The 17616-nt window shown below is 39.2% G+C and overlaps 1 protein-coding gene across 2 annotated transcripts in view; it reads left to right on the forward strand.

The window, feature by feature from the left end:
• LOC149251271 (rho GTPase-activating protein 7-like) overlaps window positions 1-17616 on the forward strand; it is a 351010-nt gene that overhangs the window by 32064 nt on the left and 301330 nt on the right. For both annotated transcript variants that reach the window (XM_089459324.1, XM_089459325.1), the window contains exon 3: window positions 1671-1747. In XM_089459324.1, coding sequence (XP_089315450.1) covers window positions 1671-1747 — 77 coding nt within the window. The remainder of the gene's footprint in view (window positions 1-1670; window positions 1748-17616) is intronic.

Raw genomic sequence — 17616 nt, forward strand, 5'->3', positions numbered from 1 at the left:
ATGGTAATGTTAAATTCTTGATGAAAATGAAGATTAAGGATAATGTCACTTTTACTTAAATTTTTAACATTACCATGAAATGACTCAGGATGTTTGAGAGTGGTTCCAGCCTCATTGGATTTCATATGGAGAAATTAGAATTTTAGATTTCATTTAAAATCCAGCAGACTTATCAGTTTTTCAGGATTTCAGGATTGGGAGATTGTAATGTTTCCAGGTGACACCACCTGCCCGGGCTACCCCTGCCACTAGTAGAGGACGTGGTCTACCTCCTATAGCTCCTACTTCTAGTTCTTCAGCTTCTAGAGCACATCAGACTCCATTGCCATCTCCACTAGCACAAGCACCAGCATCTACATCTAGAGGGAAAGGGAAAGCTGTGGCATTTTCTCGCAAGAGGGGTAGAGGAAATCAATAGGATTAGACTTTCATTTTATTGTATATGACATTATGACATGATGAGATACATTATCATATTTTTTGTTGATATTTTGAGGCTAAGTTGGGACTCAGGGGTCAGGACTTACTATTCAGGACATGATTCAATGTTATGTGTGATTTTAGCGCTAGAAATGATATTAAACATCTTATATATTAGTTTTTTTATCATATTTATGTGTCAATGTATTTGTTTTATGTTGTAGATGGTTTAGATATTAAAAAAATTGAAAAAAAAAGAATATTTTTGTACCAAACGATTTTTTCCCGATAATTCCGATTTTTTCCGATTTGTTCCCCGCGCCGATTTAATCCCGATCACGATTTTCACAACATTGATTAAAACATAGAGGGGATCTTAATAACTTCTTTAAGAATACCTGAGGAGGTTGACTCTTGTCCTTATCAGCAAAAGAGATCAACAAGTATGCTTAGACCTCAATCCCTTATCTCACTTAAAAAAATGACGGTTAAATAACCAAGAGTATGGTTATAAGGTAATATTGATGGAGACAGTGATAATTTCCAAATTATCACAATATATATTGCTGATATTATCGCCGAGTTTGGTTTTGGTAATATTTTCACGATAATTCCAATAATTAGTTGATAGTTACAACACTTTCTCCAGCTATTCTAGGTTAATAAAATGTTTATTCTGCTAATATTATATAATATTCTTTGTAAGAATCTCTCTATTTCTGCAAGTTTGTGCTCTTGAGTTAACGTTAGTTTAAATGAAAACAGTGCAATATCAGTGCTAGTCCTATAGAGCTGGTTATTAGTGAGTGCTAGCCTCCACCAGGTTTTTATGTTACACATTAATTTTGACTTAACACATGCTAGCTTCAGAGAATAGAAAGGACCAATATGAGCCTACACAAACTGATTTTTATAGTGATCATTTCAGACATAATCAATCTTGTATATCTTTATTTTCAAGTTGTCTATTATTTTTGCAATGTCATATTTCATTGACATATGATATTTCATTGATTTCAATTTAGTTCTGCAATTACTAGGATGAAAGGAACTTTTGAATATGATCTTAAGCTGGTTTTCTGAAAAGCAATTATTCCATTTATTGAAGCCTCTGTTTTTTAAAATTCTTTTTTTGCATTCTACTGCTGCCAGATACATCTTATGTAAGACTGTAAGTCTTATTTATATAATTATAAGTATTGAAATGGAAGCATTCGTTCATAGCTGAACTCCCTATCTGTTGCATGTAGGGCTAGGGTGGAAATCTTGGAAAAAACGCTGGTTTATCCTTACCCGAACGTCTTTGGTCTTTTTCAAGAATGATCCTGTAAGTTAAATAAAAAGCCTTCTTGTTTAATTTCCAATTTAATGGTTTTATTGGTCATATTTTAAGGCCCATATGCAGTGACTAATTATTTTCAAACGAGGCAGGTTAGTATGTTCTGATTTATGATTTTCAGATTGAAGCAGCTCTGGAATTGTGATTACAATATGCTTTTTGTACAGATCGTCGGGCTCTCATCATTCTGCAAATAACATTGTTTCTTTTTATGCATGAATTGAAAATAGTTGAAAAACAGGTGGAAATATTTTCATGTAGCAGGAAAATATAAATTCAGTGACAGAAAAAATAAGAATCATATTGTGTTGCAAGATTTAAATACAATTTTTGTCTGTCAGGCTGTGGTCTAGTGGCAACTTGTGGTGGTTGCCAGGACAAACCAGGTTCAGGCTTGTCCCTGCTTGTAGTGGATGACTGAGTGTGGTGTCTGTTGTGCTTCAGCTATGTAGTTGTGATAGCAGCTTTGCTGCTGATATTGTGATCTTGTAACTCTTGATGCTTAAGCCTCTGGGTGGTTGATGTAAGTGTGGTCTAGCTGCACCAAAATGACATGACCATCTAAAAAAAAAGACTCAAATGCAGTGTAAAAAAACTTAAAAGTCTTTCTAGTTGCAATTTCTTTATTTCTTTAATTCTATTATTTAACAAAAACCTAAATTATTCTGTCTAGAAAAGGTACATCCACTGTGGCAGCAATTGGTCGGCCATTTTTTCAGCAGAAAAACACAAATATATCTTCGAAAATCAAAATCTGCTGAGTATGCAGGTTCAAAAATAATGGCCCAAAACTGGATAGTGATTAACTGATAGAACATACTTAACCATCATAACATTGTTAATGGTATAGTTATTCAGGCGATAACAGAAAAACACAAATATCTCTTCCAAGATCAAAATCTGCTGAGCATGCAGCTTCAAAAATAATGGCCCAAAACTGGATAGTGATTAACTGATATAACATACTTAACCATCATAACATTGTTAATGGTTAATCGGGTTATAACAAAAGAAAGACATTACAGGAATTCCAACTGGGTATGTCCTGCTTTCCTCACATTGAGGCTCCTTTGCTTAAGAGTCTTTTGCTTTTGTTGCTTACTAATTTAGGAGTATTCATGCTTGGATGATCACTGCTACAAGTGCAGAGCTCTGGTGCAGTTGGGCTTGAATTTTCTGAACTTTCTCCTCAAGGTCATCTGATTTTTGTACGACATTTTCAATATGTGAGTGATAGTCTACCAAGAAATGGTATGGCATGGATTGAACCTGCAATTCAAACTACTGCTCTTACACCTTTGCAAATTTCTTATTGAAAATTGCGATGGTTGACCTTACCATTAATGGTTTCTTTCTCTTTGTTTACCTTAATTGGAATTCTCTCAATGTTTCCAACCCTTGACATTTTTTTCCACATTGCTTTTGAAGTCATTAAGCTCCTCATTAACTACCCAAACATTCTTCAGTTGGTTGGACGACAACGATACTGCATGTTAGTGGGAGTCAGATTGTAGGCCTTTGATGGGGAGAATTCCTCGAGGAAATATAATGGAGCACCTTCCATGGTTATATTCATTGACCTTCTGGAGGAAGGAGATGGCACCATAAATGATTCCTGGTGCCAAACTCGCCTTTTGCTTTAGTCCTTCCAAATGTAAGGGGAGGTGTTACTAGGAGTGAAACGTGCTTTTCTTGGGGTTGAGAGGCGCCCCTTAAATGCGCCACTTGTCCACTTCATGGCTCATGAATGTCTTGTGAAGTAGGAGCATCTACTATTTCAAAATGTAGATGTGCAAAAGGCAGTTGAGTGGGTGAACTCACAAAGAGTGAAGCAGGAATTGAGTTGCAAAGAAAAGTTGATGCATAGTACAATCTAGTAGAGTGTGCAAAAGAATGTGTCAATGGGAAGACAAAGTGCTGGTTTGCAAAAATTACAATGTCAAGACTCAAGACAGAATGCACATGGGAGGTTGAAAGGTTGTGGAGGTGACAACCATGTGAAGCCAAGAAAAGAAGATGAATTGTTGTTAGGTGACCATTAAGTTAGTTGAACGACCAGGGGTCGAGAGAAGATACAAGGTCATGAAAGAGATTGAGAGCGAAATTTGGTTGGCTTCAAGATGTGGAGGGTTTGTCTCAAGGAGGTCGGCTCAAAGGAAATAAAGGATTGACTTCAAGATGAATAAAGTTGGTTTCAAAGTATTTGGCTCTAAGAGGAGGATGAGTAAGAAGGAAGGTAATTTTGGAAGAGGATCTCAAAACTGAGAAAGAGTTTGTAGGTGCGAACCATGTGCAGAGGAGAAATGCATGTTGCATATTTGATTTCTAGAGAGAGAGAGAGAGAGAGAGAGGAGCACTGAATATGCTTGAGATATTCCATTTTGTATATGTATTTTGATACAAAATACATAAGTTAATGAGAATGAATAGACTGTAATGAGAATTATTTGTGTATTGATTGGAGATTAGTTTCAGGATTCATCACATCGGATTTAGGGTTTCGACATTTTGAACTAGCTTGTGCGGTTCCTTATTACATTGTTGTGTAGCCTATGAAGTCAACTACCTTGATGCAAGGCTATAAGTGCTATAGTGTTCCCCACTACATCATTTTGGTATAGAGAATAAGGTTGGTGATTGGGGAGAAATATAAAAGTGAAATTTTAGAGAGTTAGAAGGCTAAAGATTGCAATGTGTCAAGAAGAAGAGGTATATTAGCTGTAAAAGAGAATTACAAGAATTAAGGATAATTTAGGAATTGGAGATAAACGAGAAGTTGATGTTTTAGAGTAGTTGATTAGATTCACGAAGAGAAAAAGGGGAGCCAAAGATGAAGTTTTGCATTATGATGGTGTTAGAAATCATGAGGTAGAGGATTTATAGTGAAATTGCGTACAAACTCTAATCCAATATGATAAACAAGTCGCAATATAACAATGACTAAAAGATGAACACAAGACTTAAGGAACGTGTGCAACACAAGTTTAGGTGTTTAGAGGTAAAGAATGAATCCAAAATCTTGAATGAGATGATCTTACAAACAAGGGAGATGGTGTATTTATACCAGTCGATTAGGGTTAAGGTGTTAACCCCAAGGAGGAGACTAGGTTGACCTTACCCTTGGATACAATAAAATAATGTGTAATAATGGGTGTACCACCCCATAACCACCAACAAGTTGACCCAAAATGGGTCTCAATTACTCGTATAGTAGGTTGGCACATGGTCAGAAGTGAAGATAGCCAAAATATCTCAACAATCCTCTTTAAGATGTACAAGGTGCATAAAGACAACATTACATCCATATATTATTGTAGAAGATCACCATACCTATTAAATTATATATTAAGTTAATAATGGTCAATTAGAAAGTAGACTTAGGTATTAATAAAGTCATGTTGACTTTAAATTAGATTTATGCTTTTATGTCTTATTTCGCTTTTTTGATCTATCCCACATTCATAAAGTGGATTGACTCAAGGCTATTGTAACCTATATAAGAAAGCTTTCACTTTCTTATTAATTGAACTGAATACAAAGAACTCTTTCATTCTGAGTTATTTCTTGGTTTTCCATATGCTTGTGTTTTCTTTATATGGTATCAGAGCAAGGTTTCCGAGCCACGAAACTGTGAGGGCTTGAAGATCCAAGGGATTGCTGCCAGCAGTGAAGGATCGAGGGATCACAATCGTAGCACAGCGGAGAGCCAAAAGTTTTTTGGGTCAATAGGTTGTTTCAACATTCATCCACCAATTTTTATTTTTATTTTTTGCCGTACAACATCTAAATTCTGCAATGGAGCCTGTAATTTCAAAATTACAGACTGTAATTTTGGAAATTGGCAGTCAATTTTTCCAAATTGGACTGTAATTTTCAAAGTTGGACCACTATTTGTCCAAATTGAGTGGTAATTCATCAGAATTGATTGAAATTTGGCTGTAATTTCTACAATTTCTCTCAATTTTTGCCAATTCAGATTGGATCTATTTGTACCTAATTTGTTGCTTAGATCTGCAGATTTGTGTTGATTTCTGGTAACATTGGATGTGCTCTAAGTCTCAAAATTTGCAATGAGGCTTAAACACATGCATTCTCCAATATATAGAAATCGTTTTGGGAAATTCCACCCAAAGGCAGTTTTATTAAAATAATTAATTATTTTTAATGGAACCCTAAGTCTAAACTTAGGAAATTAAAATAATTAATGGATATTAATCTAAACTATGAGTGTAACTTCTAGAAAAAGACAAGGATCAAGCCAAAATGATCTTAAGCCATTGATTAGAAGTTAATTTGGGCCATTGGTTGTTCAATAGAAAGATATAAGAAGAGGTTTGAAGGGCACTTGGAGAATTGTTAAAATTGGCAACTAGGGCCAAACTCCATGTGGGTCACCTTATTTATGGCAGCTGATATTTTTGCTAGATTCCTCTTGTCGAGAGGTGTAGGATTGATCTAAAGATCATCTGATTCCGACAAGTATTTATGGAGATATGAATTTATTTGTATTTACTTGACAAATTGTCAAGGTCGGGCAACAGCTAAATGTGTGGCCCACATGCCCAACAAATCATATAAGTACAAGTGAGGTTGATTCATTATCAACTCATCTTCTCTCTCCTCATCTTATTGGGCAAGCAAAGGAGCAGCTTCTCTCACACGTGCAAGAAGAAGGACGAATTAGGGCAACGTTGACTGAATTAGGGCAGCATTGAACAAGTGCTGGGCTGTTTTATGGAGCATTCACTTTTTGGGGGCTGAATTGACCAACGTTGACCTGAAAGTTGATTGGTTAGGGCTGACCACAGATTGCTGAACTTTGACTGCTGTTTGACTAAGTATTGTGGACTGTTTTGGGCTGTTGAAGATAGCTGTTGAAGACCGAGTTCTTCAAGTTGACTAGAAGTCAATCCGGGGCTATTTTTGACCAAGTTTGACTTTGCTGATTTAGGGTTTGCTGCTGCTGTTATAAAATTACAGAATTCTGAATTGTACTATTTCTCTCTGCTGAACTATTGAAGATTAAAGAAGAATTGATCAAAGGGTTTCCCCGCATTGGGATTTGTCCCTGGCTAGCCGCCACATCTTGTGTCCCTTGTCTTGGCTTGTTTTCTGTCGATCGTTTTATGTTCTATCTGCACTTTTAAGTGATTGCTAAACAATGGCTAATAAAAAGATTTGAAGTAAACTGCTTTAAGCATAGAACATACCATAATTTAACAAGAACACACAGTGAAAAGATCAGAAGTTCGATTTTCTGAAGCAGAGTAGCTGCTAGAGAGATTTTCGATAGTGATCTTTTGTAGAGAGGGGTAGGGATAGTATCCGAAGAGAGCTTTTTGCCGGTCAGAGAATACTTAGTAGAGAAGGCAAAGAAATGTCCAGCAGTGGCAACATAGAGCTAGAGAGGCTGACGCAAGGCCACACAAAAGCCAAGAGGGAATCCGAAAATCAGTTGAAGGAACCGATTGTAGAAGTTGGAAACCGGGGTGTGAGTCCGGGAGGTGAAAATTGAATTTCTTGAGCAGCAGATTGATCAGCGGAAGGGATGACGCTATTCCTAGAGGGTGTGACGCTGGGCTGATGCAGAGGCAGCCAAGGGTAGCGCATTCATTGGCTGGATCTGCCAAGATTTCCAGTGATAGTGTGAGGTAACCTCACTTATCTTTCTGTCTGTGATATTCTCTGTAACTGGATTGCTGGGAAGGCATCCAGAGATTGTATTCAGAAATTACTACTGCTTAATAATAAACCCTTAGCTGCCGCACCGGTTTTCCCGCATTGGGTTTTTTCGGGGACATTTGCCCAAAAATAATTGTGTAGATGTGTTGTATCTCTTTCCTGTTTACTATCTTGTTTCTGTTTATAATTTAAATGGTGTAGATTGCAGTATATTAGTTTCTATATTTGCTGTAGGAAACAATAAGTAACTTGATTCATAAATTAACAAGTAGGAGAAACTTAATCAGTGGCTCCAGTAGAAATTTGGGCATCCAATTTTTCACAGGGTATTAGAGGTGCAGGTGAAGCAAGAGAGCAGCATCGAAAGAACCCAACGCTGAAGAGGAGGGTTGAAGTGCTGCATAGGCAATAAATCGAATCCCTAAAGGGATTGCGTAGTCTAGGTCGGGATGGAAAAATTTTCGAGGAAGGGCTCTCTCTGAGTGAGTCGACAGAGAGGTAAGACTTCCAGATCGAAGTTTTCCAGTTTCAAAGGGAGTAGCGCAAAAGCTTCAGCGAAGAGAAGGTTCCTGGTATGACGCAGTTTTCTGTAGGCAGTAGCTGGGCAGAAAGACATCAGAAGGAAGAAGAGACACTTGAGGGAATTTCTTCCTCAGAGAATTCCTAGCCAAGGAATTCGAATTCTCATTTGCTAAGCAGCGGCAGGGAAAGAGGAGGTCATGCAACTTTTTTGATTGGCAGAGATGGCAGCTAGTGGACTGAGAGATCAAGATAGGTTGGATGGGGCATCCAACCATGTGATCTAGAAGGCAAGGATGTCATGCCTTTTGGATGAGCATTTTCTCAAAGTCTATGTCGATAACGTGGTAGCTGAGCCCGTAGATCCAGATCTGCTCAAGAAGTACAAGGGAGAAATAGTGAAGACCAAGAGAATGATCCTCGACGGAGTAAAGGATCATATAGTTTGTCACATCACTGGCAGAGACATTGCCAAGGAGATGTGGGATGCTTTGTCGACGCTATATCAGGGATCTTCCGAGCAGTGGATGTACTTGGAGCAGAAGGTGAGATCTATGTAGATGCAGAAGCGAGAACACATTGATTTGTTCCTCACTAAGCTTCAGGAGACCTGAGATGAGTTGGCAGCTGTGGGGTCAACACCTCAAGGTTCCAAGATGGTAAGATTGGCCCTGAATTCAGTTTTTGAGGAGTGGCAAGTTTTTGTCTAGAGCATCCTGGGCAAGGTGACTTTGCCAGACTTGGATGGAATGTGGGTGGCTCTTAAGCAAGAGGCATTGTGGAGAGACTTGGTCAAGTGTAAACTTGACGGAAGTGGGTCGAAGCCCAAGGAGGAAGAAAATGCAGCCCTCGCATCTAAGGGGTAGCAGGAGCAACTAAAGAAGAAGAAAGATATTTCGAAGATCAAATGCTTCAGGTGTGGTGAATTCGGTCACTACGCAACACAATGTCCTCTCAGAAAGGAGGACAAAGATGAGAAGTATGATTCAAATGTTGCAGTCGTCAAGGTCGAGGAGGAGGAGTTCGCCATGACATCCCAGGCATCCCCAGTGTTAGACTCCGTCTTATATGTCAGTGTGAGATTGATTCTTCTTCAAAACCCTGTTTTGAAGAAGAAATCATTAAATGTGTTTTTTGAGAATATGTTATTTGTCAAAATGTTTCAAAATTCTTCAGCTCTCCAAATGGCAGCGACTTCAAGCTCCTATCCCTGCAAAAGCACAAAAAGAAAGAACATCATCAACAATCAAAGACAGAGCGAACAGAACAGAGTGTTGCATCCAAATGCCAAAATGATGGAACTGGTTTGGGTCTTGGCATCGATGGGAAGATCTTGTTCCGATGCTTGAAAACTTAGGACGATTCTGTAAGGAGCAAAGTGCTGGACAAATCATCCATCTATATGGAGACCAATATATAATTGATGCCATGGATTGTTTGTGGTAGCACCGTATTAGTGGGGTTCCAGTCATTGATCGCCACAGTAAAAGAATTGCAGAGAGGATCGGTGCGCGACCCCGCCACAGTAAAAGAATTGCAGAGAGGATCGGTGCGCGACCCGTCCACAGCTGTGCGCGACCTGTTGGGTGCGCGCGACCCGTCCAGGGGGTCCCAACAGTTGCAAAATAACACGGGCGCGACCCGTTGGGTATGCGCGACCCGTCCAGTCCTGCACGCGACCTGTCAGGAGCTCACCTACAGCAAATACTTATAAACTTCAAAAAGACCCCAGGTAGTGTCAGGAACACAGATGTAGGGCTTCTGCTGGATAATCATAAGCTTTTCAGCGAAAGGAGGACGTTGACCATTAACGGATTTCTCAATTCAGAAGTTCAACATAATGATACAGTGCTGTTCAGGATGCAATGGCCACAATATGCTGATCTTCGGGTTAATGGAGTAAATGTGCGCGTGACAAATAGGCCAGGGCCTCGGTTGTTAGGATTCAATGGGCGTGATGACGGTGCAGGGATCATAGCTTGCAGCAGGGAAGGAACCGACAAAGTGTCATTGTCAGCTTATGATGCTCGGCAATTTTGTCTGGGTGTGAGGATTGTTAAACGTCGAACTTCTGAACAGGTTTTGCGTTTAGTGCCTCATGAGACAGAAGGTGAACCTTTAGAAGAGGCTCTTGCTCGTGTTCGGCGTTGTATTGGTGGTGGTGGCTCTCTGGAAAACAGTCATATGACAATAACGATGCAATTAGCCACGTTGGTAATTCTATGGAGATGGATTGTTCAAATAGTGCTTCCAGAGTTCGTATTATATATATTAATTCCGCTATATTGGCTAAAAGAGTCCTTTTTTCAAGACACTTTCCTCAAATGGAATGAGGGAATCAATAAAGAGAATGCCACTATTTATTTAAGTCATGCAGAGGAAGCGACATTCATGGATTTATTACAGTTCATATACAGGGGAACACTAGAGCCGCGTTCTGCAACTGAGCTGCTAGATTTGTTAATGGTTGCTGACAAATTCGGTGTAAAATCATGTGTCAATCATTGCACGCATGCCTTGCAGAACTCATCACCTTTCACAATAGAGTCTGCATTGTTTTTTCTACAGCTTCGTCCCACCATGCTTACAAACACTGTACTTCTGCAACTAACAGACGCGGCAAACCGGTTTATTATTCAATGTTTTAAACACACTTACAAAGATAAACTCGTGTTCCAAGACGAGCTTCTAAACCTTCCCTTAAACTGTCATAGGGATGATTTTATCAAGGGAGAATTACTGCAACAAATAAAGGAAACAGAAATTTACAAGGTTGCGGATAAGTGGTCTTCATCTGCAACCTCGTGCTGTACTTTATCATGGTCTACTGAAGATAATTCGTTGGAGATAATTGAAAATGTTTGCTGCCAAAGGGAAGCCGCCCAATGTGAACTGATTGGTGTATCGAAAGAGTGTTTTTGTAATAAGGCTTGTATGCTAATGAGCAAGTATAATGCAGTGGATGTATGTATATTGTTATTGAGATATATTAAGCAGAGATAAAGCTTTATCATGCAAGGAGTGTGGTTAGAGTCTGCGCACAAGACATATGGCATATCTTTTCTCAGGTTTGATACATTGACTTGACAACAAAGATATGGAGTATGAAAGCAACATACGTGTCTACATGATCTCAAGGAGCACACGAAGGAAATCTATGCCGTCAAGTGGAGCCCCACTGGTCCGTGTACAAATAATCCTAATGAACTCATTTGACTCAGCAATCAAATTATGGGATGTCGAGCAAGGAAGACAATTGTTCAAATTGACTACTCACAGTGAACCTATATATTCAATTGCTTTCAAGTGGGTTGTGCGACGGGTGTCTGCATATATGGTCTGCGAAGGAAGGAAGCGGTGGAATTTACGATGTCTGCTGGAATAGAGAAGAAAGCGAAGGTGAAAAGTAAAGGACCAAACACCACGAAGACATCTGTCACAGCAGAAAAACAGGGTCAATTCGCCTATTTTTATCCTCAGTCCCGATTCAAAAGGATCAGCGCTCCGGTTTATTAGCCATCAGAGGATTTCAAGAGAAACGAATTTGCCTATTTCGATCCTCAGTCATGATTTCATGAGAACTTTGCTCCAGATTTTGTCTCTTAATAAACCAATCGTAGAAGATTTAGAGGAACGCTGTTCTATTTGTAGAATGGATGAAACGCTTTTTTGTTAATTTTTGTAATGTCAGTTTAAACAGCGCCCTGTTTTGGGTCGATCTTTTTTCTACAGACAGTCCTATTTATTATTGTAAATTCTTTGTAAAGAGGGAGCATGTAGAGGGGAGAGTTCTGAGTGCTGGAGAATAGAGAGCTTACCATGTACAGTTTTTGACAAAGATTTTTAATGAAATTTCACAGCTCTGACTTCTGAGATTCCTGTGGTATGATAATTTAGCATAAGTTTTTCTTGTGTTTCATATGTGATCTGTTATGTTCCATTTCACTTCATGATCATTTCTAATTGAACAAATGAAGTGTTAAAGTAAGAATTCATGCCTGCCATGCTCTGCTTTTAAGTTTGTTCAATATTTAATGTTTTCTACTGTTTAAGGAGGATTCAAAGTTATTGTTTGCCCTCCTTAGCTCCTCACCAGTCTTGCCATCCCATTTAAATCTAGATTTGGTGTTAAATTTCTTGCCTACCTTGCCTCAGTCGATAATCTGTGTTGTTCATTATATTTCTCTGTTCAAGCTGTGATTTTGCCCATGCAGCCCGGAACAACCCCGTCATTTAATTAAAAACCCCTTTTGATCAGTTTACTAGCCTAATATCAGTGTTACCTTATTGGTCATCTCATCTATTGAAGATTTTACCGAGATTGACCGGAGAGAGCCTTCTCCTGCCCCGTAGGGCTAGCTACGAGGCTAAATGGTTTGATGTTGCCTTGAGGTTTACCTTTCTCAGCCTGAGGTGAAATTTCAAGCGCTAACACCCAGGAGGGAGGTGGGGTGATTTAGAGCTGTAGTTCGAAAGGACTGCAGATGGGCATGATCCTTGAGGAGCCCACCTCTCAGATCAATTCCTTGCTACGAGAGTCTAGATCATAAGTAGCAGGATGGACTAGTGTCAGTTGGTGCAGAGTGCCAGAGTGATAGTTGCAGAGGCTAGGAGCGCCAGAGACTGAGCAATGCAGATGGCACAGAGCAGAGGTCAACAACAGCGCAAAGGCTTCAGAGGGCCAACGTAGAGACTAGCAGCAGTCAGAACTCCAACAACGAGATGCATGATATTGAACACCAGTTCGGTGGTTTTGGATGTCTTTTTGTTGCTGATGCAGTAGCAACAATAGTTGGAGAAGGTTGCAGTGCAGATGCAGTTGGCAGTGGCAGTGCCAGCAACAGTATGGATGCAGAATTGAGAGGGAGTTGCAGTACGAATGTAGTGTTGACAGTGGCAGGGTCAACAACAGTACAAATGCAACATTTCGTAGTAGTTGCTGGACAATATGTAAGAGATTAGCGATGCAGAAGGAGATGTTATAGAACATAATGACGCTTCAACAGGGTGCATAGCTAGAGCACATTCCTTGCTAAGAGGGAGTGTTGATTTCTGGTAGCATCGGATGTGCTCTAAGTCTCAAAATTTGCAAGGAGGCTCTAGACACATGCATTCTCCAATACCCATAAATCGTTTTGGGAAATTCCACCCGAAGGCAGTTTTATTAAAATAATTAATTATTTTTAATGGGACCCTAAGTCTAAACTTGGGAAATTAAAATAATTAATGGGTATTAATCTAAACTGTGGGTGTAACTTCTAGAAGAAGTCGAGGATCAAGCCAAAATGATCTAAGCCATTGATTAGAAGTTAATCTCGGCCGTTGGTTGTCCAACAGAAAGATATAAGAAGAGGCTTGAGGGGCACTTGGAGAACACACAGTGAGAAGATCAGAAGTTCGTTTTTCTGAAGTAGAGCAGCTACTGGAGAGATTTTTGATAGTGATCTTTTGCAGAGAGGGGTAGGGATAATATCCAAAGGGAGATTTTTCCCGGACGGAGAATACTCAATAGAGAAGGCAATAAGAGGTCCAACAGTGGCAACACAGAGCTAGAGAGGCTGACGCAAGGCCACACAGAAGCCAAGAGGGAATCCGAAAATTAGCTGAAGGAATCGATTACAGAAGTCGGAAGCCGGGGTGTGAGTCTAGGAGGTGAAAATTGAATTTCCTGAGTAGCAGATTGATCAGCTGAAGGGGTGACATTGGGCTGACGCAGTGACTGCGTAGAGGCAGCCAGGGGCAACTCATTTCTAGTGATAATGTGAGGAAGACTATCTCAATAGTGGAGATCTATTACTTGCTCCTTCTTGGACTAATTCTTTTCAACTTCCTCCACTTCCTCAGTGATGTGGGCTTCTTCTCTTCCTCTTTCGTTATTGTCCTTCTTGAGCTTAGGACAATTTCTCCTATAGTGCCCATATTCTTGACACCCATAGCATTGTATTTTAGCCATGTTCTTCTTCTTTTTCTAAGGACCAAACTTTCCAAAATATCCCCTTCTTTTTTCATAGCAGCATATGGCTGATTTTGCTCACCTGCTCCCACTTCAGATTTGGCCTTTAGTCTAGATTATTCAATTTTGCATAGTGACCATAGATCCTATAATAGAGTAGCGTCTTTCTTTCCATAAATACTTGAAGTAAAGTTACCCCACTCTTCTGGTAGTGCATTTAATTCAACTGTTGTCATTTTTCTATCAGACATGACTTCTCCCAGATCTTGTAGTTGATCCCAGATTTAAGATATCGTCATAAAGTATGAGGCTATTCCATCTTCCCTTAAAATCTTCAGCTTGTAGAGTTCTTGCATTAATGAGATGACTTCTCCAGCAGTGCTTACAAAATATAACTCTACTTGTTTGTCATAGATTTCTTTTGAAGTTTTGAGTTTGGATACATATGTGCTGAGGAATCCTCGATAGATTCTATGAGAATCCTTTGAGCCCTATCTTGGTTTAATGATAGATTCTTTGACATATTCCGTAACCTCATTTTCAATGAGATTCAGATTCGTCCTTTTCTTCCATGCAAGATAGTTTAAAACCCTAACCAATTTGTTGTTTTCCTTGCAAAAAGACATTTTGGCAAATTCAAATGTGGACATAAATATACTTACATGATAGGATGCTCCTCCTCCTTGCTGCTTCCTTGATGTTGATGATGATATAAAGAATAGAAAACTTCTCCTTGATGAAGATAGTTTTCTTCAATAATGAACCTTGATACCACAAAGAAGGAGATCCCTTTTGATGGTGAAGTCTTGTTGATGAAGATCAATGATGAATCTAGGGTTTTGATGCTTTCTTTATGGATCTTGACTTCAAGATGATCTTTGCTGTGATGCCTTCCTTGAGATTTGATCCTTGAGTGTCCCTTAATAAGATGTCCTCCTTGACTTAGTCACCTTAGCTCTGATACCATGTTGAGAAATCTTAAGGTTAAGTGATTTCTCTTCTATTAATAACTGTCTGTGAATGCTTTTTACTTCTTAGATTAGGATCTTCTTTTACTTATGTTAGTATAGTATTATTCTTCATCAAACAACTACCAATGCATGAACCATAAAGAGACAAGAGACATAGAATATAGGCTATAAGCCAGACCTCTCCTATTTGAGATGAAAACCCGAACAAATTCTTCTTCTTGTAGAGATTCCAATTGACTTATACAAAGACCAAAACCCTTGACCTACTTGCCACTCCAAGACCAAGACACAAGTTCCCTTTTCACTGCTTCTCTTTCGTGCCCAAGTCAACACTTGATCCAACTGCTTGTCTACTTTGTACTTTGGCTATACTTCAGATTTTCGGTCCTTGGTTCAACATTGTACTCCTTTTCTCTATGTCAAAAACCCTAGCACATGTGCTTGACCAACTTTGACCCTTTATCTTCCTCGTTGTAGAAGGAGACTTTCTTCCTTCAACTCAACTACCCTTAGTCTTGACTTCCTGAATTTGGTTGTCTTAGAGGTCTCCAATAACTTCAGCTTTTTCTGCACTGTAAACAGTCCCTTTACTTTGCATGTGTGGAGTTTATTTGACCCAAAAATTGTGCAAAACAAGGCTAAAAGATTTCATTGCTCCTTTGTTCCTTCTCGTTGGTTATATTACTCCTTAATGACGACCTTCACACTTCTTATCAGCTTCAGACCTTGACCGAATTTCCTGCTCTGAAATGTGGACGTGCTGCCCTATTTATAGTTGTTGTAGCCTCATAATAAGCCGACTTGTCATCTAGCTAGGTCGACATGTCATTTGGAGAGAGAATATTATTTCTTTTGAATCCGACTTGAAGGGAGATGCTTGTGCTTGTCTTGGAAGGCTATTTATACTTATCTAATGACTCATACAAAATGTAACATGCCCAAGAAGGGTCCTTCTTACATGACATTGACTCAATTTGACTTTTATGACTAGATGACAAAACCTAAAGGCTCAAAATGGGAGCCATTACTAAAATAAAATTCCTTGCTCATGAAACCCATGAGACAAGCATTACAATAAAATTTTAATTTTCTTCGTTTCATCAATTACATAAAATCACAATTACATGTCATTACGAAGACTGAACCTATTTACACTTTCCAACATTGAACACTATCATAGAAGTCTTACGAATGGAGGTGAGGGGTTATCTTAAAGATCACACGGATTTGGAAAATGAGGTGGTGGATCTATTGTCTGCTTGTGTGTTGGACCTTGGTGCCTTTGTCGGTGAGCATTGGGAAGGAGGAGGTGATCATCCTAGTAAGCCTTACTATATGATTACTACAACTAAAGACTACTTTCTCCTCTCTATAATAATAGAGTGGACTAAGTCCACAAGTGATCTATTCTAATTCTCAAGATAAGGTCATCAAGTGAAGTATTCTCTCTCCAAGGTGTACATATGTCAAAGAAGGCTCTACAAGTTGTGGGCTCTCCAATCATGGTCTCCAAGTGTCAAGTGCTCATCAGCACAAGGTTGCTTCCTTTTTAAATCAAGCATCTAGTGCTCGAATGCTTCTTCCCAAGCTGTTTTGCATGTCCACAAACATTCCCAAACAATGCGCCTTCAACCCAAGCATCCTCGAGTTAGGCGCTCTTCCTCCTAAGGCATGCCATGTGGTCACAATGCTCCTAAGGCCACACATCCTCCGTACTAATGCCCAATGGCCCTTCTCTAAGGTCGATCCAAAACCCATGCAAACAAATATCCTCCTTAACATGCACATTGTGTAGAAGATCAATGCCACATAAGATAACTAACTTCTCAAGGAGTGTGCCGTCTTTAGCACCATGTCCAAGATAAAAAAACCACATATAGAAAAGTCTATGATAGAACTGAAGGGGCTGGAGTTTCACGACGCACCCTACTTCACATGAAGGCATCTTGAGCAAAGTGTAAATACTTTTGGGGCAGCCCAAATACTAACAATTTGATAATAAATTCTACATAGACAACCACTTCTCCCTAGGGTGAAAACTTCATGTTTTGAGAGTAAAGCATGCAATAAGCCATTTGCATGATAGCCCTGTTGTTCCACTTGGCCACACCATTTTGTCAAGAAAAATAAGGAACAATCCATTGCTAAGAGATGTCATGAGAGCGAAGACATTTGTGAAAGACATTACCAATGCATTCTCTACCCCCATCAGATTGAAGACACTTGATCTTTTACTTACATTGAGCTTGAACAAGGTTTTTGAACTCTCAAAATTTGGCAAACATCTCATCCTTTGATTAAGGATGGAGACTTACAGAAATTGATAAAAATCATCAATAAAGGTGAGGGAGTACTTAGTTCCTCCAAAAGAAGTGGCCATGGGACAACAAATATCACTGCCTATTAACTTGGGGTTTTAGAGGGCCTATCTTGAGTTATCCTTCGGAAAGGACTCTTGGTGATGCTTGCTCATCGCACATCCCTTACAACAAAATACAAAATTTACACACCAAAGTAGCACAATATTTCCACGTGCAAGCACAATGGCTGATAAATGAGTGGAAGGAGGCTTTTGGAGAAGTGAGATAGGGTTAGGTATTTTAAGCTATTTTAATTGTGTATGTGTGTCTATATATATATATATATAAAGATGGTGAAAGTACTTGATAGTGAATTTCAATCTTGAAATTCAAAATTCGCTGAACGTCAACTGAAGTTGAACTTGAAGCTGA

Source organism: Pinus tabuliformis, chromosome 7, assembly GCF_031772625.1.
Source record: "Pinus tabuliformis cultivar Carrire ecotype Pingquan chromosome 7, CPIR1, whole genome shotgun sequence".
NCBI classification, from domain to species: Eukaryota; Viridiplantae; Streptophyta; class Pinopsida; order Pinales; family Pinaceae; genus Pinus; species Pinus tabuliformis.